This window comes from Entelurus aequoreus, linkage group LG03, assembly GCF_033978785.1.
Source record: "Entelurus aequoreus isolate RoL-2023_Sb linkage group LG03, RoL_Eaeq_v1.1, whole genome shotgun sequence".
NCBI classification, from domain to species: domain Eukaryota; kingdom Metazoa; phylum Chordata; class Actinopteri; order Syngnathiformes; family Syngnathidae; genus Entelurus; species Entelurus aequoreus.
The window spans coordinates 79,798,868-79,811,800 of NC_084733.1; the positions used below are offsets into that span (position 1 = coordinate 79,798,868).

Sequence of the window (12,933 nt, forward strand, 5' to 3'; positions counted from 1 at the left end):
GGGGGGGGGACATGGCGGTCAAAGCGCTTCTCAGACAAAGCAGGACTGGAATAGCGCAACGACGTCACAAGGTGACACCTTTGAACATACCCGTCTAGGCAGCACACTAGACGGGTATGTGTTTGTTTATTATTGCTGACTTGACACTCGCGGATAAAAACATCAACATTAGCGGCGGGAAAAAATTCTGTCCTCAAGTAAAATGCAACGAGTTCCAAACCGCCCCTTTAAGGCAGTGCTTCTTAAATAGTGCCCCCACCGCTCCCCCTGGGGGGGGGGGGGGGGGGGGGGGCGCGCGCCCTGTGGGGTCCAAAGAAGGCGGGCGTGAGAGACAATAGCAAAACAGCATCTTTAGTTTTAGCAATTAACTATCTTGACACATACAGATAAAAAAAATTTAACATTAACTTCAGGGGGGGCGTGAGGTGTCCAAGGAAGGGGGGGGGCGTGAGAGGCAATAGCATATACCCGTATCTTGACACATACTGATAAAAAAAAGTAATATCAACTTCAGGGGGCTGTGAAAGAAATTCTGTCCTCAAGAAAAATGCAAAGCGAGTTCCAAACCGCCCCTTCAATGCAGTGCTTCTTAAATATCGGGGCGGGTCCCCACCAAGGTGGGCGCCCTGAGGGGTGCAAAGAAGGCGGGCGTGAGAGACAATAGCAAAACAGCATCTTTAGTTTTAACAATGAACTATCTTGAAACATACTGATAAAAAAAATTAACATTAACTCCAGGGGGGGGGGGGGGGGGGGCGTGAGGTGTCCAAGGAAGGGGGACGTGAGAGACAATAACATATATCTTGACACATACTGATAAAAAAAATATTATTAACTTCAGGGGGACGTGAAAGAAATTTTGTCCTCAAGGAAAATGCAACCGCGAGCGAGTTCCAAACCGCCCCTTTAATGCAGCGTTTTTGAAATACTGGGGCGGGTCCCCCCCCGGGGGGGGGCACCCTTAGGGGTGCAAGAAAGGCGGGCGTGAGAGGCAATAGCAAAACAGCATCTTTAGTTTTAGCAATGAACTATCTTGACACATACAGAAAAAACTATTGAACATTGACTTCAGGGGGGGTGTGAGGTGTCCAATGAAGGGGGGGCGTGAGAGGCAATAGCGTATATCTGGACGCATACGGATAAAAAAATAAAAATTTACTTCAGGGGGGTGTGAAAGAAATTCTGTCCTCAGGAAAAATGCAACTGCGAGCTAGTTCCAAACCGCCCCTTTAATGCAGTGTTTTTTAAATAATAGGGCATGTCCCCCCGTGGGGGCACCCTGAGGGGTGCAAAGAAGGCTGGCATGAGAGACAAAAGCAAAACAGATAAAACTGATAAAAAAAATATTATTATTAACTTCAGGGGGGTGTGAAAGAAATTTTGTTATGTATATACAGTATATATATATATATATGTTTTAACATACGTTATGCTGACAATTTCATTGATTAAACATTTAGTGTAAAAAAGTCAGTTTCTAAAAATTCTGTGTATAAAAATATTCAAGTATATAAAAATTCAGTGTAAAAAATGTCAGTTTGCAAAAATTCTGTGTATAAAAATTCAGTGCAAAAAAAAAGGTTAGTTTATAAAAAATTATGTGTATAAAAATTCAGTGCAAAAAAAAATGTTGTGTAAAAAATATTAAATTGTGTAAAAAAATTCAGTTCATAAAATTTCAGTGTAAAAAATGTTAGTGTAAAAAAAATTATTTGTATGAAAATCCAGTGCCAAAAAAGGTCAATTTATAAAAATTCAGTGCAAAAAAAGGTTATAAAAATTCTGTGTATAAAAATTCAGTGCAAAAAAAAAGTTTATAAAAAAATCTGGGTATAGAAATTCAGAGTAAAAAAGTCAGTTTGTAAAAATTCTGTGCATAAAAATTCAGTGTAAAATATATTGAAGTATATAAAAATTCAGCGTAAAAAAAGTCAGTTTATAAAAATTCAGTAGAAAAAAAAGTTATTTTATAAAAATTGTGTATAAAAATTCAGTGCAAAAAAATGTTGTGTAAAAAATGTTAAAGTGTAAAATAGTCAGTTTATAAAAATTATGTGTATAAAAATTCAGTGTAAAAAATATTCAAGTGTATACAAATTCAGTACAAAAAAAATGCATACAAATTTTGGGTATAAAAATTATTGTGTAAAATTTAGTGTAATTTTTTTTAAAGTGTATACAAATTCAGTGTGAAAAAAGTCAGTTCATAAAAATTCGGTATACAAATATTCAATTGTATAAATATTAAGTGTAAAAAAAAAAATTGTTAAAAAAAATTTGGTGTATAAAAATGTGTGCAAAAAAATGTAGTGTGAAAAAATTCAGTGCAGAAACATTTAATTATAAAATAATATATACCAAAATTGAGTCTTGTGTATTGAAGCAAGACATATTTATACACTGAATTTTGCTCACAAATTTTTATTCAATGAAATTGTCAGCATAATTTGATTCAGCTCACAAAACTCAAACGCAAAACATTCAGTGACGTAAATTCAGTGTTAAAAAAAATACTTGCACTGGATATTTGGACCAGTGACCCAAACAAAAGATCGTTTCTTGTTTTGGATAAATCCCCTCAACGCTCATTAACTCACTTTAAAGCGGCAGCTTACTGTACGCCAGGACGCCGTGTCCCAAAACGCTCTTCCTCGTCCTGGCACGTGATTTTTGATCACTTTACCTGCGCGGACCTGGACTATCAAGGCGGACAGTGGCGTGACTAGCGCCCGGAAGGATTAGCCCGTTGTCTTTCCCGGGGCGGCCGTTTCTCACGTCTTATGACGGGCATTAGCTGCTTGCAGGGTCAGTCGAGCCGCTGCTAATTGGAGAAAATGGGCACACTATTTAATCTCCCGGGAATAATCTTTGATTCTTTTGGCAGTTGCGTTTACTATTATCCCTCCTCTTATGTCACAATTACATTCATGAAGTAGCCATTTCTTCATCTCACAACTTCTCTGGTCTGAAACATTTAGTACTTCTCAGAGTACCGTATCTTCCGGACTATAGAATGCATTTTTATTCTGTGAATTTGTCAGGCTTTCGTACTACAGACCCCAATGAGCCTCCATAGCCAAGCGCTATACTTAAAGTACTACAGACCCCAAGAGCCTCCATAGCCAAGCGCTATACTTAAAGTGCTAAAGACCCCAATGAGCCTCCATAGCCAAGCGCTATACTGAAAGTGCTAAAGACCCCAATGAGCCTCCATAGCCAAGCGCTATATTGAAAGTGCTAAAGACCCCAAAGAGCCTCCATAGCCAAGCGCTATACTGAAAGTGCTAAAGACCCCAATGAGCTTCCATAGCCAAGCGCTATACTGAAAGTGCTAAAGACCCCAATGAGCCTCCATAGCCAAGCGCTATACTGAAAGTGCTAAAGACCCCAATGAGCCTCCATAGCCAAGCGCTATACTTAAAGTGCCAAAGACCCCAATGAGCCTCCAAAGCCAAGCGCTATACTTAAAGTACCAAAGACCCCAATGAGCCTCCGAAGCCAAACGCTACACTTAAAGTACCAAAGACCCCAATGAGCCTCCGAAGCCAAGCGCTATACTTAAATTATCAAAGACCCCAATGAGCCTCCAAAGCCAAGCGCTATACTTAAAGTACCAAAGACCCCAATGAGCCTCCGAAGCCGAGCGCTATACTTAAAGTACCAAAGACCCCAATGAGCCTCCATAGCCAAGCGCTATACTTAAAGTACCAAAGACCCCAATGAGCCTCCATAGCCAAGCGCTATACTTAAAGTACCAAAGACCCCAATGAGCCTCCATAGCCAAGCGCTATACTTAAAGTACCAAAGACCCCAATGAGCCTCCGAAGCCAAGCGCTATACTTAAAGTACCAAAGACCCCAATGAGCCTCCGTAGCCAAGCGCTATACTTAAAGTACTAAAGACCCCAATGAGCCTCCATAGCCAAGCGCTATACTTAAACAGCTAAGACCTTAGCAAGACCATGTCCTTACTTTCCCGGACGACTGGATTCCCTTGATCATGGCCAGGCAGACCACGGACCAGGCGGCCAGGAGGCACAGCGTCATCTTCCAGTTGAGTCCCCCGCTCTCGGAAATGCTGTCGGAGATGTCCAGGGCCTCGCGGTACCAGTAGTAGGTGGTGGCCGAGCTTTTCTCGCACTCGGGCACCACGTCTGCACACAAAGACCAGGTTGACGTCGAGACGGCCGTCGGTCTGGGACCGTGACTCGCTCTTTTCTTACATGTGCTGCTCTTGTTCTTGACAAGGGGACACTCGTGCCATGGCAGGGGCTGCTGGAAGGACTGCGAGAAGTAGAAGAGACTCCAGCTGATGATGACGTTGTAGTAGAGCGCCACGAAGAAGCACACCTGTCAGGGGAAAACTCCATGAGCATGGGCCAACGTCTCAACCACCACGTCTTCTAGAGATGACGGTTGGTACTTTTTAATGCCACTGTATCTATTTTTGATCCTTTGGTATTTTAAGTATCATTATGAAGTATTAGGACGGTGCTAAACATGTTACACAGCGAGAACAAGCAGGAGAACGCATGCAAGCTAAGCTAGTTTGAAAAAAATTGAAGAGGTAAGTGCTTTGTAAAGTTTAGCACGTTACAGCAGAAAGTTAACATAAATTATTAAGAGTTAGCAATAATGTAACAGCTGATAAGTGTTGGTGTGTTAGCATTGTCGCAACCAGAAGGACGCCACACGTAAGGAGGATGGATCAACCCATAAATTGGTGGTGGGTGTAGACGCTAGAGTGATTAGGTCGATACTTTTATTTTCCTAAATCGTCGAGGGTGTACCCCGCCTTCCGCCCGAATGCAGCTGAGATAGGCGCCAGCACCCCCCGCGACCCCAAAAGGGACAAGCGGTAGAAAATGGATGGATGGGATTTTACAAATGCAGTTGAGATAGGCTCCAGCTCCCCACGCCACCCCGTAAGGGACAAGGGGTAGAAAATGGATGGATGGATTTTATTAATGTTTCCAAATTCAGGTAATACCGTCATACTTGCCAACCCTCCCGATTTTCCCGGGAAGACTCCCGAATTTCAGTGCCCTTCCCGAAAATCTCCCGGGGCAACCATTCTCCTGAAAAGGAGACTATTATATACAGTATGTCTCCGTTATCCATAGGTTTATCTATAACCCATAAAATAGGCAGGCACAGAGCTATTTCTCAGCGTGTGTTTATTCCAGCCGGCATGTTAATACACTGACACACATACTTGCCAACCCTCCCGTTTTTAGCGGGAGAATCCCGTTATTCAGCGCCTCTCCCGACAACCTCCCGGCAGAGATTTTCTCCCGACAAACTCCCGGTATTCAGCCGGAGCTGGAGGCCACGCCCCCTCCAGCTCAATGCGGACCTGAGACTGAGTGGGGACAGCCTATTCGCACGTCCGCTTTCCCACAATATAATTACGCTTGCAAGTTCCAAAACGAATGGAAACAAGAATTTCAGTTCATCCAGGATAGTTCGAAGGGGAAGGTGTATGTTGCCTGTAAATATGTAGAACAGACTTCTCCATTGAACACGGTGGCTATAAATATACTCCGCCCACCTCAAAGCCCCCCCATCTCCCGAATTGGGAGGTCTCAAGGTTGGCAAGTATGAATACTGTGTACTCAGAAATTACGTACTTTTTCACCATCCATCCATCCATTTCTACCGCTTGTCCCTCTGGGGGTTGCCGGGGGGGGAGCCTACGAAAATCTGGTGATACTGATTGATCGGCGCATCCCGAATAAGAATGTAGACCTCTGCCAAGGGTTGTACGTTCCTGCTAACAGTACTGTATGACAAAACGTCAACAAAATAACACGACTTTTGACAGTCCTAATGTAAATTACTTAGCTAGCTAACACATAAAAAAGGATCACATTTAAGGGTATTTCAGTAGCATCTGTAATTAGCAAACATGGCCTCCAAGCAATGCGTGTAACGAGTCAAATCTGTGACTAGCTAGGTAGCATGCTAATGTTTGTTTCAAGCAAAACACGTCGCATTCTAGCACCTTTAAGTGCACGACTCACCACGCAGCTAGCAAAGCCGATGCCCCCCAGGCGGGGGCTAATGTAGTTCCACACGCCGATGCTCCCCCGCCGGATGCGTTGTCCCACGGCAAGTTCCAGAAAGAAGAGCGGGATGCCGATCAACACCAGCAGGATAAAGTAGGGCACCAGGTACGCCCCTAGTGGCCACAATGAGACAAACAACACAGTCAAAGAAAGAAGAGAAAACATTTAAGACATTTATTCTGTTTTCATTTCATAAAACCAAGTCGTTCTGTTCACTCAATGTGCAAACAACGAAACAAAAATGACGTTCTTTTGTCTTTTAGCCCTCCAGGCTTGCTGTAGGTTGGTCACATGACGTGGAGCCCAGGAACAAGATGGCTGCCGAAAAGACAGGGTAGGTTTCCTCCTTTTTCAGTTCGTTATTCAATGTGAAGTCGTTCCAAAAGTTGCTTGCCAATCGCCGACCAACAAAAGAAGATATCATGAGGCTCTGTGGCGCAATGGATAGCGCATTGGACTTCTAGTGACTGCTGAGGCCATTCAAAGGTTGTGGGTTCGAGTCCCACCATGAATTGATTAACGTGGACCCCGACTTAAACAAGTTGAGAAACCATTTGGTGTTACCATTTAGTGGTCAATTGTACGGAATATGTACTGTACTTTGCAATCTACTAATAAAAGTTTCAATCAATCAATCAAATGAGCTAGCATGGTAATGAGGCAGCAAGTATTGAGGCGGCCATTTTGTGCTAAGTAGACCTGACTGGTCGACGACAAGTGTTTGTCGAAATTTAACAGAAATAAAAATATTACTAAAATTTAAAGATGTCCGATAATATCGGACTGCCAATATTATCGGCCGATAAATGCTTTAAAATGTGATATCGGAAATGATCCGTATCGGTTTCAAAAAGAAAAATGTATGACTTTTTAAAACGCTGCTGTACGGAGTGGTAGACGGACGTAGGGAGAAGTACAGAGCGCCAATAAACCTTAAAGGCACTGCCTTTGCGTGCCGGCCCAATCACATAATATCTACGACTTATTACACACACAAGTGAATGCAAAGCATACTTGGTCAACAGCCATACAGGTCACACTGAGGGTGACCGTATAAACAACTTTAACACTGTTACAAATATGCGCGACACTGTGAACCCACACCAAACAAGAATAACAAACACATTTCGGGAGAACATCCGCACCGTAACACAACATAAACACAACAGAACAAATACCCTGAACCCCTTGCAGCACTAACTCAACCGGGACGCTACAATATAATAATAAATAATAATGGATTAGATTTTATATCGCGCTTTTCTGTTATTATATACTCAAAGCGCTCACAGAGAAGTGGGAACCCATCATTCATTCACACCTGGTGGTGGTAAGCTACATTTGTAGCCACAGCTGCCCTGGGGTGGACTGACGGAAGCGAGGCTGCCAGTTTGCGCCTACGGCCCCTCCGACCACCACCTATCGTTCATTCATCATTCATTCACCAGCGTGAGCGGCACCGGGGGCAAGGGTGAAGCGTCCTGCCCAAGGACACAACGGCAGCGATTTGGATGTCAAGAGGCGGGGAGCGAACCTGCAACCCTCAGGTTTCTGGCACGGCCAAGCATTTTTGGTTGAAAAAAAGAGATAAAGAAGTAAAATACAGCACTATGTCATCAGTTTCTGATTTATTAAATTGTATAACAGTGCAAAATATTGCTCATTTGTTGTGGTCTTTCTTGAACTATTTGGGAAAAAAAGATATAAAAATAACTAAAAACTTGTTGAAAAATAAACAAGTGATTCAATTATAAATAAAGATTTCTACATAGAAGTAATCATCAACTTGGGGATTGTAATAGAGATCCATCTGGATTCATGAACTTAATTCTAAACATTTTTTCACAAAAAAAGAAATATTTAACATCAATATTTATGGAACATGTCCACAAAAAATCTAGCAGTCAACACTGAATATTGCATTGTTGCATTTCTTTTCACAGTTCTTTTTGACAGACATCAAATCTCACGTACCCCTTGGCATACCTTCAAGTACCCCCAGGGGTACGCTTACCCCCATTTGAGAACCACTGCACTACGCCATACCGCCCCATTCATTGAATTTAAAAAGATAATACTAACCGTCGGGAATTTACGGCGGTTATCATTAGTAACGTTTATCGTAAGAATTGTTTCTGTAAGCTAATGACCCACTCTCTGGCCATGCTTCTTTGCTCTCGCCACATCACATACAACTGTTTCGTAAACAAAACCCAGTTTGATGCTAGTTTCTCCAATAATCATCGTGCCACTCGTAGCCGATATCATCTAAGGCGTGGAAATAAGCAATATTTTATTTATATAGCACTTTTCTCTAGAGACTTAAATGACAATACATGTTGTAACAAGTATGGCTCCCCTCAATGTTGGTGTATGTTAAAGGTCTCAGTCATTAAAGTGTGAAAAATAAGTCATATATTAATATATTTTTTAAATTACACCTTAATATATATCTATAGATCCACTTCAAATGTATCCGGTGCCATAAAGTTTTTATTTTTTTTCATGTTTTATGCCTTTTTTTTTTTGTCAAAGAAAACTTGTTTTTTTTAATTGCAAAAACACAAAATATGCAATATTTTCCACAAAACATTTGTCAAAATTGAATATTTGATGCAAAGTAATTGGAGCCTTAAATATGTAAATAATTCATAACAACATTGCTTTTGATTCATTATTTTTTCTTTTAACAATGACCGTAAAAAGGTCCAAAAGGCCCCCACTCATAAAAGTGTTGAAAACAAGTCGTATATCAATATATGTTATTTTTACTTTCAACGCTCAAATCTCTAGATCAACTTCAGATCTATCGTTGATTATAAGCTTGCATTATTATTTTTGTTGACAAAGACAGTTTTAAAGTAAAGTTTTGTGTTATTAGAGTCAATATTGTAACATTTTTCTTGTTACATTACACCTGTTTGCTCTTTTATTCCACTTTTTATGGTTTTTATTTTTACAATGTCCCACGGGCCGTTAAAAAATAAGCGGTGCACCGCAACTAGACAGCAAATTCAATGCAGGAAGTAGCTTTTCACAGATAAAAGCAACAACCAGCACCAGACTAAAATCTTGATATAAAATAGAAGGAAGCAACATCAGACAGCAGACAATATACAGGCTAACTAAACACACATTTACACACACTCCTATTACTACTACTTTGATGGAATAATCAACAACAAATAAATGATAAGAGTGACAATAATTACCTTTAAAAAGTAATTAATTACAGATAGTGTTACTTTACCAAAAAAGTAATTTAATTACTAACAGAATGACTCTTTAGTACATGTAAATAATTACTCCGGAAAGTAAATAATGCGCAACTTAAAAACAAATCAAAAATCAAATATGTGGCATATACAATTGAGGGACGTTTCATGAGAGCAGAGTGTGTGTGTGCGCCTTTAAAAGGCAGTGCCTGTTGCCGTGTGACGTCAGAGTAGCCTTTTAGCATAGCTTTGTTTGTTAGCTTAGCAGTGGCAATGAAATTAGTAATGAACTAAAGTGAGAGTAGAGTATAAAAAAAGTCAAGTAGAGTAAAAAATTACAGACGTGCTGCTCTTCTCTGGAATGAACGTCTCTCGGGAGATAATGAAAACCTACGACAGCATGTAATAGTGTTGCAATAAAAAAGTCTTTTTCGACTCCGTCACAAAAAAAAGTGACATTACCTGTCAAACGGTGGTACTGTGAAAGGGGCAACCCCACAAAGATGTGTTGGACAAAATGCACTTCCTGCATTTGCATGCTGCCGACTGACGGAAACTCATTGACCTCAGGCGAATAGCAGAAATGACAAAACGTGAACTCTCCTACACACTAGTGCTGTGCGATATACACAAAAATTTAGGTCATTTCATATTCCGATAACGATACATATCACGATTAGGGATGTAACGATATGAAGATTTCATTTTACGGTTATGGAGACCAAAATTATCAAGTTTCTCATTGTCGAATGTGCTCAAAAAGTAATTATTACACTCTTAAACTTAATAAAAACTATACTTTTTTGGCAGAATTAATATTGTTCTGTTTTCTAAAGAGCCGTATTATTTCTATTTGGGTGATTAAATATGTTTATATCCTCAAGTTTTAATTTGTAAAAGTTTAATGTGCACAACTGAATATCTTAGTTGCTCATACAGTAATGCGTTTATATACATTTATATCGTGGTAGGTCGTTTCTTAATGGGGAAAAACGTTAACGTAAACGTATTTATGTTAGCATTTAAGCTAGCTAGCGAGCAAGCGCTAACAGGCTTTTCCAGTAAATGAGCAGTGTATCAAAGTTTGGTTTACAATCAAGGTTTTATGATGATTTTAATTAATATCAATATACCGTTTATCGCAGGTGTGTCCAAACTATGTCCCGCGGGCCTCGTGCGGACCGCCGACGCCTTCATATTAGCCCGTGATACGTCATGAGTTTAAAATAAGGAATCTAACCTGCAGGGAGATTGCTCTCCTTTTAAAAAGACTGCCTTTGATGCCGCCATTTTGTCACAATGCAAGGCCAATGACTTTTAATTGTGCTCTGAAGAGAACTACGGGCAGCAATTACTTTTATGACCCAATGTAAACAACCTTCCCTAGTCATGGTGCAAAAATGTCAACACACATGGTCACACATAACATAATCTGCTCACTGAACTTTTGTGGATATTATAAAAAATGTCCATGCACGATAAAAAAAATTCTAAATTACCGTATTTTTCAGACTATAAATCGCAGTTTTTTTCATAGTTTGGCCGGGGGTGCGACTTATACTCAGGAGCGACTTATGTGTGAAATTATTAACACATTACCGTAAAATATCAAATAATATTATTTAGCTCATTCACGTAAGAGACTAGACGTATAAGATTTCATGGGATTTAGCGATTAGGAGTGACATATTGTTTGGTAAACGTATAGCATGTTCTATATGTTATAGTTATTTGAATTACTCTTACCATAATATGTTACGTTAACATACCAGGCACGTTCTCAGTTGGTTATTTATGCCTCATATAATGTACACTTATTCAGCCTGTTGTTCACTATTCTTTATTTATTTGAAATTGCCTTTCAAATGTCTATTCTTGGTGTTGGGTTTTATCAAATAAATTTCCCCAAAAAATGCGACTTTTACTCCAGTGCGACTTATATACTGTATGTTTTTTTCCTTCTTTATTATGCATTTTCGTCAGGTGCGACTTATACTCCGGTGCGACTTATACTCCGAAAAATACGGTACATCAATTTAAGTCCATTACAATGCATGATGGGAAAAATGCAAAACCCTCTCCACACTTATCCATTTTTAGCGCATTTTAGCTGCTTGATATGTCTGATTGATTACAAAACTTTAAAGAGGTTTAATCATTTAATAAAGTAAAATACAAATAAGGCACTTAAAAGCAAAATCCAACACTTCTTGTTTCTATAGTAAATCTGTACAGCACATATAGATAATCTACATCAACAATAAGATTTGTCTGAGTGGCCGCAAAATGACAGATTGAAAAAATAAAAAATACATTTTTGATTTTCTTTAATCGATTAACAATTGTTACAAATAAGAAATCGCGATTAATCTGAAAATCGATTTTTGGCTGGCTGTTACTATTATTTTTCTGCTTGTTGTTTATCCGTTACAAATTAACATCCGGTTGTTCTTTAAAATTATATTCAAAAATAAAAAAAATACAAATACAAATAATATATTTTGTTTTATTTATTTATGTATTTTTCTGAAGTTTTTTTTTTAGTTTTTTGGCATCGCTTGGATAGAAAACAACAAATAGTTATTTTGACTTTTAGGGCAGACAATAGATGTATGATGTATGCAAATATGATGTAATAGATGATGCTGCACGTCAACAGCAACAAAAAAATATATATATACACTACCGTTCAAAAGTTTGGGGTCACCCAAACAATTTTGTGGAATAGCCTTCATTCCTAAGAACAAGAATAGAGTTTCACATGAAAGTTCTCTTTTTCTGGCCATTTTGAGCGTTTAATTGACCCCACAAATGTGATGCTCCAGAAACTCAATCTGCTCAAAGGAAGGTCAGTTTTGTAGCTTCTGTAACGAGCTAAACTGTTTTCAGATGTGTGAACATGATTGCACAAGGGTTTTCTAATCATCAATTAGCCTTCTGAGCCAATCAGCAAACACATTGTACCATTAGAACACTGGAGTGATAGATGCTGGAAATGGGCCTCTATACACCTATGTAGATATTGCACCAAAAACCAGACATTTGCAGCTAGAATAGTCATTTACCACATTAGCAATGTATAGAGTGTATTTCTTTAAAGTTAAGACTAGTTTAAAGTTATCTTCATTGAAAAGTACAGTGCTTTTCCTTCAAAAATAAGGACATTTCAATGTGACCCCAAACTTTTGAACGGTAGTGTATATAATGAAATTATATTTAAAGCTGTTCAAATTAATGATATATGATATCAATATCAATCAAAATAAGTGTTGTTATAACTTTTGCCATAACCGTGCGGCTCTACCACGCACTATCGCTAAAGTAACTTGGCCTTTTTTAAACAATGTGACCCAACATGGCACCTTCCGTCACACGTGTCTTGTACACTATTGTTTATGTGTGTTTATTTATTGTACTGACTGACAGGGCGTTCATTCCGGAGTCGTGCTGTCACCCCCCCCCTCCAGGTGTGTTTGCTGTTTTAACAACGACATCATCTTATTTTAGATCATTCCGGGGAGAGGCCTCAAACGTCCACTGCCTGTGGTCTCATTGTCTTTACAAACGGCAGCAAAAGCAAACACTCCTATTAGCGCCTTTTATCTACGGCAGAAACAGACCTTTGTACACAATCATTCTGGTGTATCCACA

General features: G+C 39.5%; 1 protein-coding gene across 3 annotated transcripts in view; it reads right to left on the minus strand.

The window, feature by feature from the left end:
* slc6a15 (solute carrier family 6 member 15) overlaps positions 1–12,933 on the minus strand; it is a 55,123-nt gene that overhangs the window by 31,422 nt on the left and 10,768 nt on the right. For 2 of the 3 annotated variants that reach the window (XR_009825386.1, XM_062042862.1), the window contains exons 3-4: positions 6,023–6,180; positions 3,972–4,349 (exon numbers count right to left, since the gene is read on the minus strand). Coding sequence is in view for 2 of the 3 variants with exons in the window: in XM_062042862.1 (XP_061898846.1) it covers positions 3,972–4,349; positions 6,023–6,180 (536 nt within the window). In the remaining variant the exon portion in view is untranslated. The remainder of the gene's footprint in view (positions 1–3,971; positions 4,350–6,022; positions 6,181–12,933) is intronic. The other variant, XM_062042863.1, reaches the window with a different exon arrangement.